This window comes from Ursus americanus, chromosome 1 (genome assembly GCF_024610735.1).
Source record: "Ursus americanus isolate L20-20 chromosome 1, mUrsAme1.1.p, whole genome shotgun sequence".
NCBI classification, from domain to species: Eukaryota; Metazoa; Chordata; class Mammalia; order Carnivora; family Ursidae; genus Ursus; species Ursus americanus.
This window is the reverse complement of record NC_142127.1, coordinates 19,448,013-19,470,829: the sequence shown is the minus strand read 5'-3', so window position 1 is coordinate 19,470,829 and position 22,817 is coordinate 19,448,013. Positions and strand designations below refer to the sequence as shown.

General features: G+C 39.5%; 1 protein-coding gene across 2 annotated transcripts in view; it reads right to left on the bottom strand.

The window, feature by feature from the left end:
* The window catches only part of THSD7B (thrombospondin type 1 domain containing 7B), an 818,519-nt gene that overhangs the window by 509,929 nt on the left and 285,773 nt on the right, over nucleotides 1-22,817 (bottom strand). For both annotated transcript variants that reach the window (XM_087858825.1, XM_045782780.2), the window contains exons 4-5: nucleotides 17,506-17,751; nucleotides 3,168-3,337 (exon numbers count right to left, since the gene is read on the bottom strand). In XM_087858825.1, the coding sequence (XP_087714951.1) occupies nucleotides 3,168-3,337; nucleotides 17,506-17,751 (416 nt within the window). The remainder of the gene's footprint in view (nucleotides 1-3,167; nucleotides 3,338-17,505; nucleotides 17,752-22,817) is intronic.

Below are 22,817 nucleotides of genomic sequence, written 5' to 3'. Positions count from 1 at the left end.
CCTTAATGTCAACTCTGGGCCCAACATGATAAAGATGTAGGACTTTTAAGAACTATTTAATCTTACTGGAGTGGAGGAAATAAGTAATGCATTTAACAACTCAAAGCTAAACTGTGTCCCATCGTTAAAAGAGCTATGCCCATTTAATGCCAAATAATGAACCTGAAATAAGAAAAGAAATTCAGGAAGTGCTCTTCTTAACTGCAATCACACCAATACCTTTCCCCAATTTTTATTTAGTATTGGGGGGGGTTCCCCACTATATAAATACATTCTATCTCTATGTCATTTTACTCTAGATTTCAGTCTCCAGGCTTTTTATTTAGTATTTGGGGGGGGTTCCCCACTATATAAATACATTCTATCTCTATGTCATTTTACTATAGATTTCAGTCTCCAGGCCATGTTTTCACAAATGGAAAATAACTATGTCCCAGTCTTTATTAGATTTTGAAAGCGTGTTCTTTATTTCAATGCTTTGTCTCCTAAGAAATGATGCTTGAATGCAGGCTGAGTGGCTTTAATTTCATTTGAGAAAAGAGCAAGAAGAAAATGGTCTCACCAAACCAAACTTTCAGACTTACAGGTAAGCATCACTCTTGCTGGTATTTCTGAATAATACAAGAGAAGCACAATTCTCTCTACAACAGTAACTGGCAAACAAAATCATAAATACTCTTCTACATATTCATTCCCAATTCTATTGGCTTGGCTACTATTGTAGGTAATGCTTCTCACATTGATTGTTACAGCACTATTTTGGCTGCATTTAAAACATCACATGAACACTGAAAAAAGAACGAGGTAAGTCTGCCACAGGTATTATGCCATTTCTATAAGCCCCAGGAATTGAGGTCAAATGGGGGATGGGACGTCACGAAGAATAAGTCACTAACAGCAAATTTCGCCTCAGGATCCAGCCTATCTAAGAGACTTGGAGGCACTTGGGAAAGAATTTAGCATTCTGTTAGTTTTTTTTTTTCTTTCTTTCCGCATTCTGGAATTTAGATTCTATTTCATTCTATTGCATGAGAGATCCATGGAAATGGGTCTTGGTTTGGGGATTTTTTGGTTTTGGTTTTGGTTCATTGGTGGTGGTGGTAGTGTTTTCCCCAGGGTTGTGTTCCCCTAAGATCAGGCTCTTGAAATGGAGGGCAGCGAACTCATGGTGGATGGTGGGATTTTGTAGGGAAGAAAAGTCAAGCAATTTCACTCTAGAGATTGAAGAGAGTATCCTTGAGTCTAAGGAAAAATTAACCTGTTTTAAAGTCAATTGTCGGGGCGCCTGGGTGGCACAGCGGTTAAGCGTCTGCCTTCGGCTCAGGGCGTGATCCCGGCGTTATGGGATCGAGCCCCACATCAGGCTCCTCCGCTATGAGCCTGCTTCTTCCTCTCCCACTCCCCCTGCTTGTGTTCCCTCTCTCGCTGGCTGTCTCTCTCTCTGTCGAATAAATAAATAAAATCTTTAAAAAAAAAATAAAAATAAAAAATAAAGTCAATTGTCATTGAGAAAAGAGTCTCCAAAATCAATGCTATTAAAATTCCTTCTCCCTCTACAATCTAACATAAAAAAAAAAAAAAAGCTGATATTCACAAAAACTGAAATGGAAAACCTGTCACCAATTTTGGCCTTTATTACTGTATTAGCAGAAAAGGTTAGAAATATTTAAATTTGGCCTCTTTAATTGGGCAAATACACTCACTGGTCCCTTATAATAACAATTCAATTGCTCTCTTATGTTTAACTTGAGCCAAGAAGAAATTTTCATGTTGTCAGATGTGTCAAGGTATATCTATAAATGATAACAGTAGGAAATTAAGCCATTTATAAGTATGGAAAGCAATAGCTGAACAATCTTTCCTGTTCACTTCCACACAAGAGCGAAATAAAGCCTTTGTTATTGACTACCAAGGTCGTAGTAAGCTATACTATTGTCTTTAACGCAACTGCTGACCCCTGGAAACCCTAGGACTACAGACAATAATAAAACGGAAGAAAGAGAGGTGGAATAAAAAAATTACCAAGGTCTGAAAGAATAATCTAGAGTTCTTTATCTAAATGCTGTTACTCCAAAGTCAGAGAAGGAAGCATAGTCATGTTCTACCCTGAAGCAGAAAGTGTGTAAATTGTCACTTTCCAAGTGACATTAGATAAAGAAGAAAATTTAATGAGACACTGTAACTTTCATTGTTGAAGCAAACACTAAGGATTCTGTAAAGATGATCCCTCTATGAGTGAGAGGGTGAATTATCCAAAGTTATGGTGACAGACACTTCTGGAATGTTGAGAGGCCATGTCACAGGAAAAAAAAAAAAAAGTACCTGGTATGAAAAGCTTCATAGGGTAAAATAAATGCACTTCATACCAAGAAAGCTTGCATCATGCCTTCATAACCAAATTCTACATGGAGGACTCACCCGCACACTCAGGAACAAATTCCACCTTGACTACTTCTGCAGAGGGCACTGCTATGGCCTCCCAGTGGTGGGAGCAGGCCACACATTCTTCCAGAGTGGAAGCATTACTGCTCACTTTTGGCTTTCAATCAATTGACTTAAACACACCTGGGCCGGTTTTTCAGTCCCTATCTGTTTTCACTGCCCCAGACTCTGGAACAAACGGACTGCTGCTGCGGTTGTACCCGCCTATCAGCCAGCCCGGTGTGGAGAAAGTTGTTTTTCCTCCGCCTCCGCCTCCTTTCTCTTCTCCTTTTCACATTATTCGAAACTTGCCAGTAAAACTAGATCCTCGACATGCGAAGGTGACGTGTCTGTAGAAATTCCTATATTTACAAATTCATACAAACAACCCTCTTGGGAGAAAAAAAACAAAACAAGAATGCTACTAAATCATGACCCATTGACTCACTCCAGCCTACCAGCACCTCTCGGCCTGTAGCATTTCTTTACGCTACAGCACTTAGGTATATTTTCTCATTTAATTTTCACAATGATCCTTTGAGGCTGAAGTTATTGTTATTGCTATTATTTTTAACGATTCCCAATTATCACAAGTAGCAAAACTGGCTTGCAAATTCTCGACAAAATGGAATAAATCTGTGAGTGCCAAGGGCCCATTATATCAAGAAGAATATGAGGAGATGGTGTTGGGAGTTGATTTCCCTTCCAATCAGCAGCACCATCTGTCCCTGGAACTGGCTGCCTACCTTCCTTGGCCTTCTGCGCGCTGGACGCTGGTGTGCTCTGGGCACAGTATACATCCCGGGTCTGGATCCCACCTCCACAAACGGGTCCTGTCACATGCCAGTGGGGATCCTGCTGCTCGAGGAGAAGAGAGACTTGGCATTCTTTCCATTCAGAGGTCCTCCAGGAATACCTGGATTTATTTAAAAGAAATTTGATTTATTTAAAAGAAGAACAAGTAAGGAAAATATAAGATTCTAAAGAAAACGTAAGTCATGACATCAAATGTACGTAATAATCTCTTTCTAGGGCCAAATCTTCACCTATCAGTTGGCTTTGGGTGCTACATCCCTTTTATTTCCTAGGGGAAAAAAATCACAGCAGCGCCGCATGGTAGCAGTATGAGATGGGAGGAGTGAAGAAAGGAAACATGGATAAACAGGGCTTGTGTCTCAGCCCTGAAGGCATAACAGAGTGACAAATCAGAGGAAGACGATGGAAGCCAGATGGGCCTGTTCCATGACAGTTGACCTCGCACTGGGTGACCCTTCACAGGCTTCTGGACGACTACGTGAAAGTTGGCCTTCTGAAAGCAGGAGAGTGGCATGTGAATGTGTGACGTTGGGGATATATGGTTTCAAACAGAGAGAGATGACCAGCTTTTCAACCTCCTTGATATAGAATATTTCCACTTATTTGACCCCACTGGGATAAAGGCCTACACATTAAAAATGAGTTGACAATGTGTCACTACACTTAACTGATGAGTACTTTTTTATACATGCAGAAATGTTGTTATTTAAACTGACTTAGGAATCTATCTTCCCGGTTTATAACTGGTTAAGAAACATACCAATAGACACAAACACACACACACATAAGGGGAGAAAACACAACAGAGTGTGTACACAACTTGCTGAAAACAAAACAACCATTAACAACACTGCACTCAGGGGCACCTGGGTGGCTGTCAGTTAAGTGTCTGCCTTCAGCTCAGGTCATGATCCCAGGGTCCTGGGATCGAGTCCCACAATGGGCTCCCTGTTTAGCAGGAAGTCTGCTTCTCCCTCTCACTCTCCCTCTGATCATGCTCTCTCTCTCAATCTCTTAAAAAAAAAAAAAAAAAGAATAAATAAAATCTTAAAACAACAACACTGCACTCAGACCTGGAAAATTATTTCAGACAGAATTTCCTTTTGGGCATTATTACAACATTCTTCAAGCGCACAGCGTTAATAGAACCCTACAGCATTCACATAAATACCAATAGTCTCATTAACTTCTAGAAAAATAAACAAAACCTAAGAACATTCTCGTAACGGCTGTCCCATTTCAGATTTGAGGGAAAATTTCTCAGCTTTGTGATTGCTTAAAAGAAAAAAAAATAAATAAAACAGTAATAAAAATAAGTGTGTGTCACCAAAACCCTGGCCTTACAGAAACTAGCATAAAATTGATATCAAGTCAGAGACATCAAAATAAGAAAGCAATCTCTAAGAAACCTAATAGCAATCAAGCTCCTTCACAATGCATGGCATCACTCTAAAAAGCTTACGAGCTGACAATCGTAAGTCTTATAAAAAGCCCATGGTAGAAAGAGGATTCGGACAACCCTGTGGAGTTTGTTGTGACACAACTGTTCTCCCTCTGCTTCCCTACTTCATCTTCGCATGGTTCTCCTAGGCTGGAAACTTGTCAGTAGGCAGGGCAAGACTTTGGAGTGAAGGGTGCAGGTCCTGCTTAGGCAGGCAATACAGACAATAATTTGTTTCCAATTCTTGGATGTCAGAGACCGAGAAAAGTTTCGTTCTTCCCAGAGGCAGGCCTTCTCCAGAGGTCAAGTTCTGAAGCCTTTTCTCTTCACTCAGAGTTCTCACCCTGTTCTCCATGGTCACTCAAGCAGAAGGCTTGTCCCTCATGTATCTGAGTCTCAGTCTCAGGGGAGGTGGCTCCATATTCCAGGGCCAGGTGCTATGAGGTAAGGGCTTGGGCTGGGGGCGGTTACCAAGGGCTTAGTTCAGACCCTCTTCTCCACAGGTTCTCTAGCAGAAGAGCTCCCCAGCCATTAAGGAGGGGGTCAAATACAGCAACTGAGTAGGGGACTCCTATGATATAATTAGCAAATAAGGTAGGCAAACAGTGGAACAGTGTGGTATACACAACAGGCATGATGTACAGCTCAACTGACCTGTGCCCTCCCACTTACCAGGTACCTGTGACCTTGGCCCACTTCTGTTTTCTCATCTGTAAAATGGGTATGATAATGCCAAATGCTGAACATGACACATAACAAATATTCAACGAATGCTAACTTCCTTTCTGCTTACGTCCTTCTACATGTACGTTTTGGTCCTTGATTCTACAAAACACGCACACACACATTAACGTTTTATGTACGAGGATTTCATTGATTTCATCAAGTCCTAAAGTTAGAGATCCAGGAATACCATGGCCGAACTCCCAGCCACCAAAGTTCAGCAAAGAGCATAAAAGAAACATAAAGTTCAGAATTACAGCAAGTCACGGCAATTTGTTTGCTTGTTTGAAAGGACTGGGCTACGCTGTATAAATAGCTTTTTCAATTAATTTATTGTGACCCTAGAAGAATTAGCAATGGAAGAATTTTGGAAGTCATTCTGGAGAAAAATGAAAAGTTTAATGACTATGGTTTTATATAAAGTAACAAAAACCCTACTGGTAGCTCATTAACCAGCAACACACAAATTCCATTCACTGGCAAATGACAAATTCTCTAAAGAAATGTAAGGCATTTTTCACTATCTCCATTGTTTTCCACCTCAGAGAAAACACCAGCCCAGCAAGCAGCAGAGGGAAAATGCTCACCAGGAAAGGACTTCTATAGTTCTTTTTTTAAACGCCCATCTTTCACAGTCTTTCCTCATCCTCTTTATTTGTTTCAAAAGCATTACTTATGTTTAATCACAAATCACCCCACAACCATGAAAACTGAACATCCCGAACTCCCTCAAACTGGGAAAGCGTCTCCAGGGACTGACAGTATGAGGAATCAAAGGAGTCTTCCTGGCTAATGGTACTCGCTTTCTCCTTTAGAAGCTGTTACAGCAATGGTCCTCCAGCCTCCAGCCAAGTTGGCTTCCTGACTGCCTGGGACATTCTCTTCCACAGTGAAGTCCTTGTCAAAGACTTTTCCACCCTCCCTCTCCCAAGTCTGATGCCTTTTAACACACCCTCATTTTGTCCTTTCGGTTAGGAGGGTAATATGGGAATCTCAAAGGCCAGAGTCCTACCTCCCGTAGGCATGTGGCACTTTGAAATCCATTGTGGAAATGCCTCAAGCAGAGTAAGAGCAACGGAATGAAAGACACTAGTCAATTCTCATCCTACAAATGTGTAAGATCCATTTGCTTTTTCCAAAGGTTCTGGCTGAACAAAACAGCCAAGGCATTAATTTATTTGAGCTCCTAGAGTATCATGACATATCCTTCAAATAATAATAAAAACGACCAATACCTTCTGCATGCATACTCAGTAAACGAACAAATTGAGGTGTGTAACCTCGTTAAATCGTCCCAACAACCCTATGAGGAAGATATGCCCCCATTTTTTAATTTATTTTTATTTTTTTTAATTATTTTTTTTATTTTTATTTTACTTATTTATTTTTTATTATGTTATGTTAGTCACCATGGAGTACTACATTAGTTTTTGAGGTAGTGTTCCCAGTGCTCCCTGCAACACATGCCCTCCTTACTACCCATCACCAGGCTAACCCATCCCCTCATCCCCCTCCCCTCTAAAACCCACAGTTTGTTTCCCGGAGTCCACAGTCTTTCATGGTTCATCTCCCCCTCTGATTTCCCCCCCTTCATTTTTCCAAAACTTCCTTCTCCTAATGTCCTCCATGCTATTCCTTAGGTTCCACATATAAGTGAAACCATATGATAATTGTCTTTCTCTGCTTGACTTATTTCACTTAGCATGATCCCCTCCAGTCCCATCCATGTCAATGCAAATGGTGGGTATTCATTCTGCTGGCTGAGTAGTATTCCATTGTATATATGGACCACATCTTCTTTATTCATTCATCGGTTGAAGGGCATTTCGGCTCCTTCCACAGTTTGGCTATTGTGGACATTGCTGCTATGAACACTGGGGTGCATGTGCTCCTTCTTTTCACTATGTCTGTATCTTTGGGGTAAATACCCAGTAGTGTAATTGCTGGGTCATAGAATAGCTCAATTTTTAACTTTCTGAGGAGCTTCCATACTGTTCATCAAAATAAAAAGCTTCTGCACAGCAAAGGAAATAGTCAACAAAATAAAGAGGCAACCCATGGAATGGGAGAAGATATTTGCAAATGACACTTCAGATAAGGGCTGGTATCCAAGATCTATAAAGAACTTCTCATACTCAACACCCAATAAACAAATAATCAAGTCAAAAAATGGGCAGAAGATATAAACATATACTTCTCCAAAGAAGATGTACGAATGACTAACAGACACATGAAAAGTGTTCCACATCGTTAGCCATCAGGGAAATTCAAATCAAAACCACATTGAGATACCACCTTACACCAGTTAGAATGGCAAAAATTAACAAGACAGGAAACAACAAATGTTGGAGAGGATGTGAAGAAAGGGGATCCCTCTTACACTGTTGGTGGGAATGCAAGTTGGTACAGCCACTTAGGAAAACAGTATGGTTTCCCCTTTTTACAGATGGGATAATTGGAATAAAAAAGATGTAATTCTTCAAAGGTCATATAAGTAATTGGAAGAGCAAGGTTCAAAGTCAGATTTATCTGACTCTGAAGCACATCTTTTTAATGAAATGACAAATAGATTAAAATAGTGAATGGCAAACCAAAGAAACTTGATCAAAGGATATAGAAAATAAGTTCAGTTGGCAATAGGTGGCCACCTGCCCAGACATTATGAGGACAAGTAAATGTTGGCTTTGGTCTGAGGAAGTGTGTTCTGGACTGAAGCAAAAAACAAAAACAAAGAAACCTCCCTCTCCCTTTTTTGGTGACAAAGATATTGTCAGTGATCACTAACTGATAATATTTGACACTGCCAAAATATTTTTTTTTCTTTCAGTCTCAAACAAAAAATACATTTTGAGAATATTTTACAGCCAATTTATAATTAGAGCACTGTGGTTACATAGGGTCAAATTTTAGTACTTTCAGGATATAACTGTAAGTTAAAAGGAGAAATAATAAATAAGCCAAATAAAACAGTCTCTAATTGTAAAAATTAAAATTCTCCCTAAAAGTTACAGAAGACAACTTTTTAAAGAGGCCCGAAATCAAATTCTCCACATTGTTCTGCGGCAATTCTGAATCTTAGGTAAACTTGTCATGATCCATTCATGTGAAACCTCCAACATGCCCACTGTTAGTGAGAGAGCGTACTGTCAGCCACTCTGGGACCCCCAACCTCTGAGAAGGGAAATGCTGATAACTCAATATTGAATGCCCAGGGAAAACAATTCATGCACGGGCATTTTATTTAACAACTAGATCTGTAAGAGAGACTGAAGGCAGGGGGAGAGCTAAAACACAGGACTCCCTAGAAAGAGAAATAGGCCTGCCCAAACAGTGAGTGAATCACTTTTGCAACCACACATCCGTTCATTCTTTCTTTCAATAAGTAATTCCTGAGCTCCAAATGTGTGCCAGGCAAGATTTCAGACAACAGAAATGCATAGCAGTGAACAAGACAAAGCTCCTGACCTTGAGAAGACTGTCTTCTAGCGGGGCAGACAGACAGAAATGCATCATCCATAACGTGGCATTAGACAATGAGGAGAAGAGAGAAATGGATGAGGACAGCTATTTCGGGGTCATGACCAGGAAGTCTTCGGAATCCTGAAGAACATGAGGGAATGAGCACAGGAACAGGAGGGGAGGGAGCATTCTAGGCAGAAAGAGGAGCATGCCCAAAATTCCAGGGAGGAAGAGTACTCGGCACTTTCTAGGACATCACAGAAGCCAGTGTGGCCGGGCCAGGTGGGTCACGATAAGAGGAAAAGGAAGTGAGGAGTAGTCAGGAGTCAGGCTATAAAGAGCCTTGTAGGCCAGAGTTGGGAGTGTGAGTGTTATTCCATACGTGCTAGGAAATCACTGCAAAGTTTTGAGGAGGACAGTAATTTGGTATGATTTAAATTTTTAAAGGATCACCCTGGCTACCAAGTGAAGAAAAGACGATGGAGGATGTAAAGAAGGCAGACAAATCTGGAGGACTCTGCTCATCTGGGAGTGACGATGGTGGTTTCAACTGGGGCGGTCACAGCGAATGTGGTGAGAAGTGACGAGGTTCAAGACATACTGTGAGTTAGGGAAAGCTTCTAATGGATTAGATATGGATGAGAGAGAAAGGGAGGAATGAAGAATGATTCCAAATTGTTTTTTCCCCAAGTATTAGCATCACAATTTGTTGGCACTGAATTCTTAAATGAGACAACTCAGGAAGGGGGACAAGAACCCAAAGATCAGGGCAATCGTGTATTGTAACTGTGAAATTCAGTTTTTCTTCATTTACCTTCTAGAATCTGCCTTCCAAATCCTTCTCTCATGCCTGAAACTCAGTGCCCAATCTCCTCATATGTTCCCCATAATGTAGGTCTCTTCTTAGGAAATGGTCAAAAAATGTATCCATGTGATACATATTAAAAGTTAGGCGTGCACTTGTCATGATGAGCACTGGGTGATGTATGGAATTGCTGAAACACTGTATTGTGCACCTGATATTAATATAATACTGTATGGTAACTATACTGGAATAAAATAAATTATAAAAAAGTTAATATTAAATATGTTATCATCAAAGGAGGTACATACAGCTTAAGGAAGAAACCAAGATTAAATCAAAGAGAGAAATTTCTAATGGTAGAAATACATATTCCCATTACAAAATATCGGAGACATTTCCTGGACTAGGAAAAGCAATTCAAGGCCCCCAAATTCAATTGCTGAGGTAACCAGCTTGTCTTCCAGACGGTGGTGTTGTCTAATTCAAGGAATCCTGTACTCAAACTATTCTTCAAATGGAAGGGGGGAGGGCAGAAGGAGTAAGGAATGGATTCATTGCTGTGAAGCAATGAGTAGAGACATCCTAAATTAGCAAAGCCAAAATTAGAAAAGTAGGCACATTTGGTGACTATTTTTAAAAGACCTCCATCCTACTAATGTGACATAAAATGATTCTAATAGCAACAGGATGGCAGGCCCATCAGAGTTTTATAGCAACCTCTGCCCTTCAGAATGTATGCTTTATCACTTTACAAGGCTTAGAAGTGCTTACAAAGTGCGGATTTCTTTTCTCCTTCTAAAGACTTGGATTTAAAGCAAAGCAACATGGAACAGAATGTTAAGTGATTTAATGATGACAGATTGAAAGAATAATTGCATTAGTTAATGGTCATGTTTTGACTAAGCACATATAGATTTGCAAACACTCTTGGAATTGAAACCCCAGTGCAAGGTATTCAAATTAAATGTGTGTATATTAAAAATCAGTGTACTGCGGCATGACTAATTTATGATAATGTCTGTTGTCCTTTTAAAGTTGCAAATGCATTTAGAAAAGAATTAACTTGTCATTTTTTGCTGAACAGACGACCAAAATAAAGGGAATAGATCAAGCTTTATATATTTTATGCTCTAGTAATTTTTTATTGACTAGCGTGGGACTATTGATTATGAATGAAGTGCAGAGTGAAGTGCGGAGCTCTTTGCCCTCCAGCAGATGGCTCCGCTAGCCAAACTCCACATATGTATTATGAATAGACTTCTACCGCTGTGTGCAGCACTTAGCAGTACGTTAACTTTCTCACACTAACAGGGAAACAAATCTTCCATCCAAGAGGACTTAAAGTGGCACAATGGGGACTCATGAAACAATATGCACCAGTAAAAGACAGACTCAATAAAAAGGCATCAGTCTTCTTCTGTTGAAACAATTTGTAGATTCTTTGAAACTATAGTTTCTTGTCTAAAGCAGAGTCTCCTGAAGGCTCCAGGTCATGACTCCTTTACTCCTCAAGTGCTACAGAAAAGCTGCTTAATTAAAACAGTTAAAAAAAAAAAAAAAGAAGCATCCTTAACGAATTTTGAATTCATTTCAAAAATGTATTGAGTTCCTACAGGTACAGGGTGTTAGTGCTGTGGCAGATGATCAACGGGGGAGGATACAGAAGATGTGGCAGGTGATATGCATGCCGTGCTGTTCTGGAAGGAGAACTTTACAAATTCAGATGGTGATCTCATCCCTCACCCTTTCTCAGGCTACTCTTATAACCTAATGAAAACAGAAACTTCTTATCTGGAAAACCAGACACACTGTTAGCAGAAGCAAGGCGGCCATTGGGGACCATGTCAAATCAAGCTTCATGTGCCCATCCCTGCCCTGGGTAGATGTTCTTATTTAATCTCCTTGACGGTGCCAATTTCAGCTGCTCTTTATAAGAAATGACTTTGAATCCTTCACACATGTTATATAATAAGTATAATCATGGAAGAAAGTATCCTGTGCATAATATTGTTCTGGAACTGCCCTACATACGAGCATTCATTCATTCATTCATTCATCCATTGTTTTCTGAGCATTTACGATGAACCAGACATTTTTATAAGTGCTACCCATTCTAGGAAAAAAGTAAATAAACAAAAAAGCCACATTCTTAGATATGGGGTGATCTGTAAGAACGTAACCAACTATTAAACACTCTTAAAGAACATGGTCATCGTGTTCTGGATACTCTAGTTTTTAAAGAGTAATGTTATAGAGAGTCCCTGACTTACAGCAGCGCAACTTTTTGACTTGTCATGGTGTGAAAGTGATACACATTCAGTAGAAACCATACTTTGAATTTTGAATTCTGATGTTTTTTTCACCTAGCACTATGTAGTCCAATACTCTCGTGATGCCAGGCAGTGGCAGTAAGCCGCAGCTCCCAGTCAGCCACATGATCCCAAGGGTAAAATACAGATACACGTGCAACCATTCTATACCCATACAACCATTCTGTTTTTCACTTTCGGTATAGTAGTCAATAAATTACATGAGATTTCAATATTATTATAAAAGAAGCTTTGTGTTAGATGATTTTGCCCAAGTATAAGCTGATATAAGCGTTCTAAGCACATTTAAGATAGGCTAGGCTAAGCTATGATGCTTGGGAGGTTAGGTAGAGTAAATGCATTTTTGACTTAACAATCTTTTCAACTTCTCGAGAGATAATTCCCTCATAATTCAAAGAAGATTTTTTTTACAAGATTCTTAAGATGCATGAACTAAGTGAACACAGACTGAAAGTTTTCTTGTTTCCTGAATTCTCCAGCAATTAGCACAGTGACAGGCTGAAGCAGGTGTTGGATCAACATTTCTTCACAACACACCAACCCTGTGCCAGCACTTACACAGTTCCAATGGGCAAGGGAGGCCAATAACCAAGCCAAGTTTTGCCTGCTGCCATCCGTTTCCTTCGCTCTATCTCTGGCTTCAGTATCATCTATAAAGATCCATCAATGAAACCCCAGAGTTTTCTCAAGGAAAAAGAATTTTATCGAGAAAATCTAAAATTGGGTTTGGTGCCTTAAAGAGATGTTAGGGACAAACAGGCTGGCCACAGGGAGTCGTTGTAGAAACAAATCAAAGTAGTCTGCAGGAGACCCAGATACAACTCTCCGTATGAGTCTGCACAGATAGATCATAATAAGGGTAAATTCATACATCCCAGAGATAAGGAGGGATGGATTATGAGAGCCCAGTTACTCAGTGCCAGACCCAAGAACTGAGACAATGTTATACAAATGGGCTTTTCTGTGCGGTTGTATCACACAGGATATGTAATTGTATCAACCATACAACTTCTGCCTCCAGATCTTCTTAGGAGTTTTAGTCTACATTGGTCACTGTCACCTTTTAATAGTGCTATCTTTTATTCAATTTCAAATTCTAAATGGTCACTTAAGAGGCAGAACAGCCATTTTTTGCATGAAAATTGTTGTCTCCTGGTGAAGTGATGGAAGTTGCTGGTGGGTCATCCGAGGTGTCACTTTCAAGAAAGATGTTGACATTTTTCAATATTCTTGTATGTTACAATGTATTCGGCCAGAATGGGCTGTCTAGGTAAACACAAGGGAGCTGGAACCACAGTGTGGCTCAGGTCATGCCTCAGTTATCTGACATTAAGCATTGAAAATGCTTTCCTTATACTATCTAGCAAACAGGGCCACATTATTTATAGTCTTAGCATGCTTTTCACCATCCTCTGAGTTGAGAGGTAGGACCTAATACTTCAGATGTTAATCAGGACATAAGAAAAGACACAAGTACCAAGGTAGTTTATAAAACACATACCTTTCAATGTTCTGAGGTAGAGAATAACATAATGCCTAAGATCATGAAGCCTAATGACAGGAGATAAACACACCAAGAGAGAAGGTGACAAGTGACAAGCAGATTCCTCCTGTCTCTCTCATTTCTACGCCCACCTCATAATATACAATGTGAGTGCTTAGTGTTATGTTGGAAGGGGACATAAACTTACAAGTAGACTGTGAAATGTGGAATAAAGGGGTTTCTTGGAGTCTATAAATGTCTTGGTTAAAAACATACTGTTGAAAAGAGAAGTAAGGCTATACTATGCTAACTTCTTTATATAGTTCTATAATTTCCCATGGTAGCATAACATAGACTAGCTTCTGTCTCCTTTCAAGTTTACGTAAGCCAGTTGCCCCAAGGAACTCAGGGAGCACTTCTAGAATGGGCTCCTTTTGGTCACCATTCCTTTCATGGGAACACACCTCAGGGACTGGCACTCATAGTGTTTAGAGCTAAACTGCTGACCAGTGGAGTCCAGATGCTACGAAGAGTAGCTCCAAAGCTAGGTAACTAAAGAAATTTTTGAGCAATATTAATATGTAGGACCTAGGGTGCTTCTCTAGCTCTTCCCTTTTCCTGGAATATTCTTCCCCTAGCTGTCTGAAAGGCTAATTTCCTCACTTCCTTCAAGTTCCCCCACCATATCCTGCTTATTCAAATGAGACTCCTGTAATGACCCTGCTTAGGTCTGTAACCTGAGCTGACCCCACATCACAGCACCCCAGCAACCCTACTGTAATGTTTTTGTTTTTGTTTTTCCCACAGCTCACGCACACAGTATATAGCTTATTTATTATACTTATTTGGTGTACCTTCACTAAAATTTAAGCCCCATGAGGGGGAGAGGATTTTGACTATTTTGTTCTCTGAGATATCACAAACATTAAACATAGTGCTTGGCACATAGCCAAGAGGTCAAGGTACATTTATTGAATGGATGAGCACGTCTCTTACAGCACAGATGGTAGAAGGGTAAAAGCCAAACTGCATTCTGAGAGAGTTTAAAAAAACACTATGAAAAGTCACAGAAATGTACATTTTCCTGCTGGGGAGAAATATGGTGAATTAGATTGCTTGATGTATAGGAATTGCTCATGAATTCTGGGACAGGAGAAATGGGCATTTTTGTTTCCTAATAGATGTTCCCATTTCCCTTGTTCACAATGAATTTTAATCACCAATGTCACACTAGAAACAAAAGTTAGTACACAGCCTTTATGCTTTCCTGTGGTAGAGGCCACAGCTCAGATTTCAGACAAATAAGAATGTCAGCCAATGTTAATTCTGCTGTTATTTATGCATTCTCCTGGAATCAGTCGCTAACACATCATTCTCCCTAGGAAACCCTGGTTGGTATTCAGTGAGTTTTCAAGGACTCCTATTTCCTACAAATTCACTATTTGAGACGGTTTTTTAAAAATGTCAAATTCAGTAACATTTTCAAACAGCAAAACTAGAGGGCCAGGTTCATTGCCAATGAAATTTGTCAGACCTATTTTCAGACGTTAAGGTTCAATCAAATGAAGATCAATAAAGAAATTCACCTTGGGTACATCCTGAATTATCACCATTCTACATTATTTTGTTAGAAAACATGATACATATAAACACACGATTATGTGTACACATACCTTCATCTGGGTATGTGCCTTCACTATGACCATCATGAAAGTAATGGAAAGACTATTGACTTTGAAGCCAAAGAGACTTCAATTCAAATCTGAGCAATACCAATTTGCATCAATCTTACCACAAAAGTGTCCCATTTTGATGATAAACTTAATGTTCTTCTAAATAATCTTTGTTAAATCTCTGATATAGTTATTGAGGACCAGACAGTAGGTCCTCAATAAAAGGTAGTCATTATTTAATAAATGTAGATGCAATTCAACTTTCTTCTGATTATCAGAGAAGAGCTGCTCTGATTCCCAAGAGAGTGTAAGAATTTTTAACAAAGAGGAGAAAAAAAAAAAAAAAAAGGAGGGATGTCTATAAGTCAACATCTGAAAGAGGTCACTAGCCGTTTCATGAAAGGAATGAAGAAAAAAGGGATCAAAGTCAAGTTCATCATTAAACCCAGATTCTACTTATGGAAGCCTAGCATTGAGAACCCTTCTGAAGTATGCCTCCATTGAGAAAAAGATTTCACACTACCCAGAAGAAATAATTTCCTACGCCATTAAATTACTACAGTATGCCTTCCAAGGAAAGGAGGGATTCCCTTTCTGGAAGAAATGAACACACCTGCAAACAGCAACAAGGGTTGCCATCTCTGTAGTGCCTCCTATGCGCTGAGCACCGAGACGGACACTTTATATACCCAGTCTGTATGTATTCAGTCCTCAACACAGGCAGTATAATTAGACACATTTTATTGAAGAGGGAAATGCCTTAGAGAAGTTGTATAGCTTGCCCCAAAACACACAATTAATAAATGACAGTGATGCAATTTGAATCCAAGTCTGTTCAGAATCAAAAGGAACAAAGATCTCAAGCTTTATGTCATTTCCAATCTCATTTTTCCCTCAATATCAATGTTTTTTAAAGAACAGACACATACTCACTCGACACAACTAGGGAGAATTCCGTGAGACAAAGTTAATCTGTAAAGGATCATAAATTACATCTACGTTTTCTGCTTTTGAGGTACCGAATGATATGAATCTAAGGGGTCATCCTGGTAAGAAACGAACACTCAGTATGTAAGGAGCTGAATCTACACTAATTTCTTTTTTCTTTTCTAAGATTTTATTTAGTTGACAGAGACAGCCAGCGAGAGAGGGAACACAAGCAGGGGGAGTGGGAGAGGAAGAAGCAGGCTCCCAGCAGAGGAGCCTGATGTGGGGCTTGATTCCAGAATGCCGGGATCATGCCCTGAGCCGAAGGCAGGCGCTTAACGACTGAGCCACCCAGGCGTCCCCTACACTAATTTCAATGGTGAAGTGGAAGAAGTGAGTGGCTAAGATTCTGACAACTTACCCTTTTATCCCTCCAGCCCTGCCTCACCCCATATAAACATAATTTCAGATGCAAGGAACAGCTAAGCCCATCAATAATGCCTACTGAGTTATTGATTAATTTCTGCAAGAAACTATAATTTTTTTTTTACCTCATTTTACTTTTCACTGGGGAAGTGATTCTTGAATCTTACAAACTATAAGAAACTATAGAAAAGGTCTATCTAAAATAGCTACATATTTAACAGACAGAGCTCAGGGCAGCTATCCAGCAGGAATTACCACAAATTTATCCCCAAAAGACTTCTGAATAGCTAGACAGCCCCAAATGACTTCTGTCATTATCAGACCTGCCCTACCATGAGCCAACAATCCAGAGAAAAATACACTGGAGGCCTTCACACCAAGGGCTACACATACAGCCAGGCAAAATATAACCAATATAAAAATATTAAAATATAGCTACTAATCTAGGTCAAGCCTTTTCCCGACATCCTCTGGCTCCTTAGGGATTCTGTATCAGAAACAATGCCACAGGGTAGCAGTAACCTCTAGAGACAGAACTGTATTAGAATCAGGGCGTAGCCACCCACTATCTATGTAGCCTCAAAAACTATTTAATCTAAGCATCAACGGCCTCATTTGCAAAATGAAGATGTTATGAATAGCTTCCTAGGTTGTCATAAAATTTAGGTGTGACATGTCAGGTAACGATAACTAAGGGTTATTGAGCATTTATTATGTGCCAGGTGATGGATGAAGTCAATACTGCTAGTAGATGAGTAAACTAAGACACTAGATTTAAGTTACTTGCAGAAATTCACAAATTTAGAAAGTCACAGAAATAGGATTGGAGCCCAGGGAATCAGCACAGCCCACTGTGCTGTACTGCTTCGTGTGGATCTCAATACTGAGTAAAGACTCAACAATTATGAGTCGCAGCTACTGTTATATTGCTAACATCCCTATCCCACATAGAATGAGGTTACACAGAACACTGAATACTCCTGCCAAAGAATATGCAATACCTGGGGCATGGCTGCAAGAGTTCTTCAACAATGCAGGCCTCTTTCTCGAGAAGTTCAGGGCATTCCTTTCCACCCCCAATAGCAACGTGCTTCACATTCCGGCTCCTGCTCCTAAATCCTGGTGAGAGACTTCCTGAACGACACGTCTTGGAGCAGGGGCTCCAGGAGGACCACTCAGTGGTTTCACAGTCTTTTGGCATGATGCAGGACTGGACAGTCAAAGGGAAGGAGTCTTGCACGCAAAGGCTGAAGGGACAAAAGCAAAAAACAGTAGGGCATAGATTAAATGGATGCAACCAACGTTATGATGTGCCTGTTACGGGGAGAAAAAAAAAAACAAAACAAAACACAAACCTGAAATTTGATATGCGCTTTCAAATAGGATTTAAAAGAAATGTTAGAGGCATCATGACAAAATAATGAAAATAAGACCGTATGCTCTGTTTTATCCGAAACCGTGAAGTTATTGCACTCTAGCAAGACACACGTGTAAGAGGAGTTCACCCTGAACTTTGTCTGAAGCATTATCAGAAATAAGTGAGGCTCTTCTACTGTGCTTTCACCTCCGATATAACCTAGAGTTGCCATTTGTTGACTGGTTCCCAAGGTGTCACACACTCCACTGCATCTCACAGGCACTTTCTCACCACGATCTCATGAGTTTATGTATCATTATCTCCATCTGTAGAAAATAGACTCAGGAAGCCTACATCATTTGTCTAAGGTCAAACAAAGGTACAGGTAAGCTGTCGAGTATTAATCTATCCATTCTTTTACATACTGGGCTGTGAAAAAATAAACCAATGTGCTATCATGTCTCCCCCACACTGCTGGGCTCTGAGCATCAATTTCCTTCCTTGCAAAATTCAGGTGCTATCAAATACTAACAGTCTAATTGGGAAACAGGTAAATAAAAAGATAGGATAATGGGATGAATTCAACATAAAAGTGTTTATAATGATGAGGAGAAAAGTTGATGAGGCAGTGATGGACCACCTAGGAAGGCCTGGGGGCCTCGAGGGGAGGTTCTAAGAGTGAGGACATTAGAGCTGCATTTTTTTTAAAGATTAATGGGACACAGAAAGAAGACTTATTTTAGGTCAATGAAATAGCATATTTGAAGCCTTGATATGAAACTTTGTGAGGATGGAAACCAGTCGTTTGCCAGTGCTGGATGTACTGTTTCACAAGAACTAACTATTAAATTTTCAGGAATTTTGCAAGCCAGCTGATTTCATGCAGGTAACTTAAAATTGGCCATGGCAGGAGTATTTACACAACAGAAATCAACAAATGCTACAAATCAAGCCCCCCACCCCCACCCTACCTGATGCCCAACCCCCAAGAATGGGGGTTAAACATTTATAAGCACACCAAAGGGGGTAAGTAAAAGCCAATTTGTCAACTGTCAAAAATTTGTCAATTTATAAAGCATAAAGTTCAAAGAGGAAAGTAAATAAACATTAGGTATGTGGGCTCTTCAAACGTATGTCTGGAAAGGCCTCATATCATGGGCTAAAAAATTCAGATTTAATTGAGCATTAAATAAATTTAAGTGGAGGAAAATAAGTTAGACTCCTATAGGAAGTAATACTTCACATATTAATTGGCAGTCTTTTTTTTTTTTTTTTTACCACCTTTTTGTTGTTAGCATTTCCTTATTCTATCAAAAGCATCCATGACCTTGGGGAAGAAAAGGATGATTTTGACAGGACTATAAGTCAATATATGTTCAAATACTGACTTCCAAAAGTGGGCCTGTGAAAACTGGTAGAGTAATGAGCTATAGTCAGAATCTGGTAATGGTTCCTGTGCATGTGTTTAAAAAGAGAGAAGTATTAAAATGATTCTATGTTTCTGATATACAAAAATATGTTGATAAGGGAGCCACCAGGAGAGAAATGGATTAGAGAAGGTGATGTGCAGAGGAGAATAAAACATACTCAAATTCATGCAAATTATAGTGAGATTTCCATATTGATATCCTTCATGAAGCCACAGAGAGTTCGTGTGGCTTTCAGAAGTCACAGTGACATAAGATGAACCTTTGGTTGTATATATGTATGTGTGTGTGTGTGTGTTTGTGTGTGTGTGTGTGTGTAAAATCTATTCAGATCATATTATTCCCTTCAGAGTGAAAAAGGCAATGTATACCTCATTACCATTACTCACTCCAATGTAACATTTTGGGAGCTTCAGGTTAAGACACAGTAGGAAGAGCCTCTCTTGAAAACGCCCCACCTATGTCACTATGTACTATCTCTGTGCATGGTGGAGGTAGGGAGAGGACCATCTCTTTTGGTGTAAAACACAATGGGAACATGTTGATCAAGAAGTTTCTAGGTTTTCACTCTTCAGGAATTGTTATTGTCTTCCAAATTCATATACCGAAGCACTGTCAGTACGTCAGAATCTGTGCATATTTGAAGAGTCTTTAGAGAAGTAATTAAGTTAAAATGAGCTCACAAGGGTGGGCCCTAATCCAGTATGAATGGTCTCCTTCTAAGAAGAGCTTAGGACACAGGCACACACAGAGGGAAGACTGAAGACAGAGAGAGAAGACAACAGTCTACAAGCCAAGCACAGAGGCCTCAGAAGAAACCAACCTCACCGACGCCTGATCTCGGACTTTCCAGACTCCAGAACAGTGAGAAAATTAATTTCTGTTGTTTCAGCCACCCAGTCAGGGATACTGTGTTAAGGCAGCCCTCGCACTGTAATACGGAATTTAATGGAGATTTTCTAGTTGTGTGTTTTTAGGGGGAAAAAAAAGTCTCAATTTCCAAGACAGACTTTCCTCTTTCTTTTATAAAGAAGGTCCCACACTAGGCAGTTCTCTGTCTACAGCTGAAGTGGTGGTTTGCTTCTTCCCATTTACCAGCTTTCACTCTCTGTGGCTCATGCCCCCCAAAGTGACTTTCCTACTGGCTCAGTAGACTGGATAACAAGACTTGCCAGGATTTGCAGGGATTAACCAGGGACTTTTATATTTTTGAAAAGGGCCCCTAATTTTTGGAATTAGGAAGAGCATATGTTCCACTGATCACATATTCTCCTGTTTTTGACGTTATTTTCACAAGCGTACCTTCTTGGTTAAAGTAAAAGTCCACAGAGGGCCCTGGTCTATTCTGATCAGTGAGATTCCATTTTACTGGAACAGGGGACAAGCACTAAGTTGTGAATAAGGAATATCTGGGTCCTGAATTTTGCATCACAAAACATTAGCACAACCTTAGCCTCTCTTGGCTACTTAGTTTCATTATCTGCAAGAAAAAAGAATAATAAAATGTGATTTACTCACCCCCACCCACCACAGTCATAGTAACTTTTAGTATAAGTAGAATAACCTTATAAACCAAAGCCCATAACAAATATTATTGTCTACACACAGAAATGGAAATCAGTCCTTTCATAGAAGGTGGTGTGTCTTTTAATAAAACAGACATATACTGTGGATGTGTCTTTTTTTAAAAAAGGTGCTATGGTAATTATAGCTCCTTGACATTTACAGAACATGTTGTCATTTGTAAATTACTTCGTAAGTATTTACTGTAAAGGAATTCTTTGAAATAAAAAAATTACTCTAGTAATTCTTACTTCCTCTGGAAATGGAGAGAAATCTCTTTATTTAGAAAACAAGGACAGAAACGCCTATAAAATAAAACTCAACAGAAAAGTATCTTCCCTTCATCAACACTTCAGTTACTACTTTAATATTAAATATCCAAACATTCAGAAAAGTAGAGTAATATAATGCATACTCCTAGACTCTACTAGCAAAGGTTAACGTTTATGTCAGGTTTTGTAAAATAAATAAAAAATTACAAATTCCGATGAAGTCCCCTGTCTCCCTTGTAATCCCATCTCTAGCTCTCTCGTCCAGACACAACCACTATCCAGAAATTGATTTTTATTATTCTCTACAATGTTTTTGTACTTTAACTAAATATGTGTATGTTCATAAATATCTATAGCATTCATTGTCTTGCATGTTTTTAAAAGTTTTACTTAATTGTTTTATTAAACACACTACTTCTGGAAATTATTTACCTCACTACTATGACTTCTAGATCTATCCGTGTTGATAAATACAGATAGTGTGCATTTTTATTAGTAATATTCCAATATGAGTACATGGCAATTCATTTATTAATTTTCCCATTAGCGCACCTTTTGGTTGTTTTAATTTCTTGCAAATCCACAGGATTATGCATTGAACCTCTTTTTATATGTCTCTGTACTACACATGTGTAAAATATTTTCTTTAGTATATTTGCCCTGAGTTAGGCCATAAATAGTCATATAGCAAATGTACTAGGTATTGTGAGATTTTTCCTTTCTTACATGTTCCAAAAGATATTATAAGACTTGGTGGGGTTTTTTTTTCCAAAATATTCGAAAAGTACATTTGCTTTTTGAGCTTACCATTGAGTTTTATATTCCTCTCACATCTTAAATGACTATTCAGACATCCTATCCTGTGAACTGCCATCCACACTGTTTGTCCGTTATGGTAGACTGACTAATGCTCACCTTTTTCCCAAGATGGGAATTCCCCTGTCCCTTGCTTCCTTGTATAGACCTGGCTGTTCGTTCTGTGAAAGTTGACTGGAGGAAGGGAGTTGTCAGGGCACTCTCACAAACTATATATGGATTTTCACTCACTCTGCATGTTCACAGAACGATTTTCACACTTACACTACATTCTGCAGGTAAAGGGGTAACTTTTAGGCCTATTGAAGACATTTATCCTCAGAGTTACTTAGTGCCTATAACTGTTAAGCCTTCCAAGAATCTTGTATTAGTCAGAATCCAATAGGGCTATACTGTGGTAACAAATCCTGAAATCTGAATGATTTAACAAAATAATTGTTCATTTTCCTTCTGTATACAGTTCAGTATAGACTGTCCAAGAAGGCACTCTACCTGAACACTTAAAAGATCCAGTTTGTGTCCATCTTATACACTCACCATCCAGAATACATGGCTTTCAAGTTCACCTTTAGAAAGGAAAGACAGAGTAGGGGGATGGCCCAAAGTGATTTATAACTTTAGCCTAGAAGTGGCTTACATTACTTCCGTCTACACTTCATTGGCCAAATCAGTCAAATGGCTCCACTGTAACTGCAAAGAAGACGGTGAAATGTCTTTCCATGTGCTATGGAAGAGGCAAAAATGTGATAAACACATAGCTTTGTGTCTCGTACGTCTGTGCCACGTAAGCGGATCTGCTTCTTGCAGAACTTCCCACTGAAAGGGAGCTTTCAGCTTTTTCCACTCTGCTAGGCAAATTACCGCTCATCCGTCTGCTT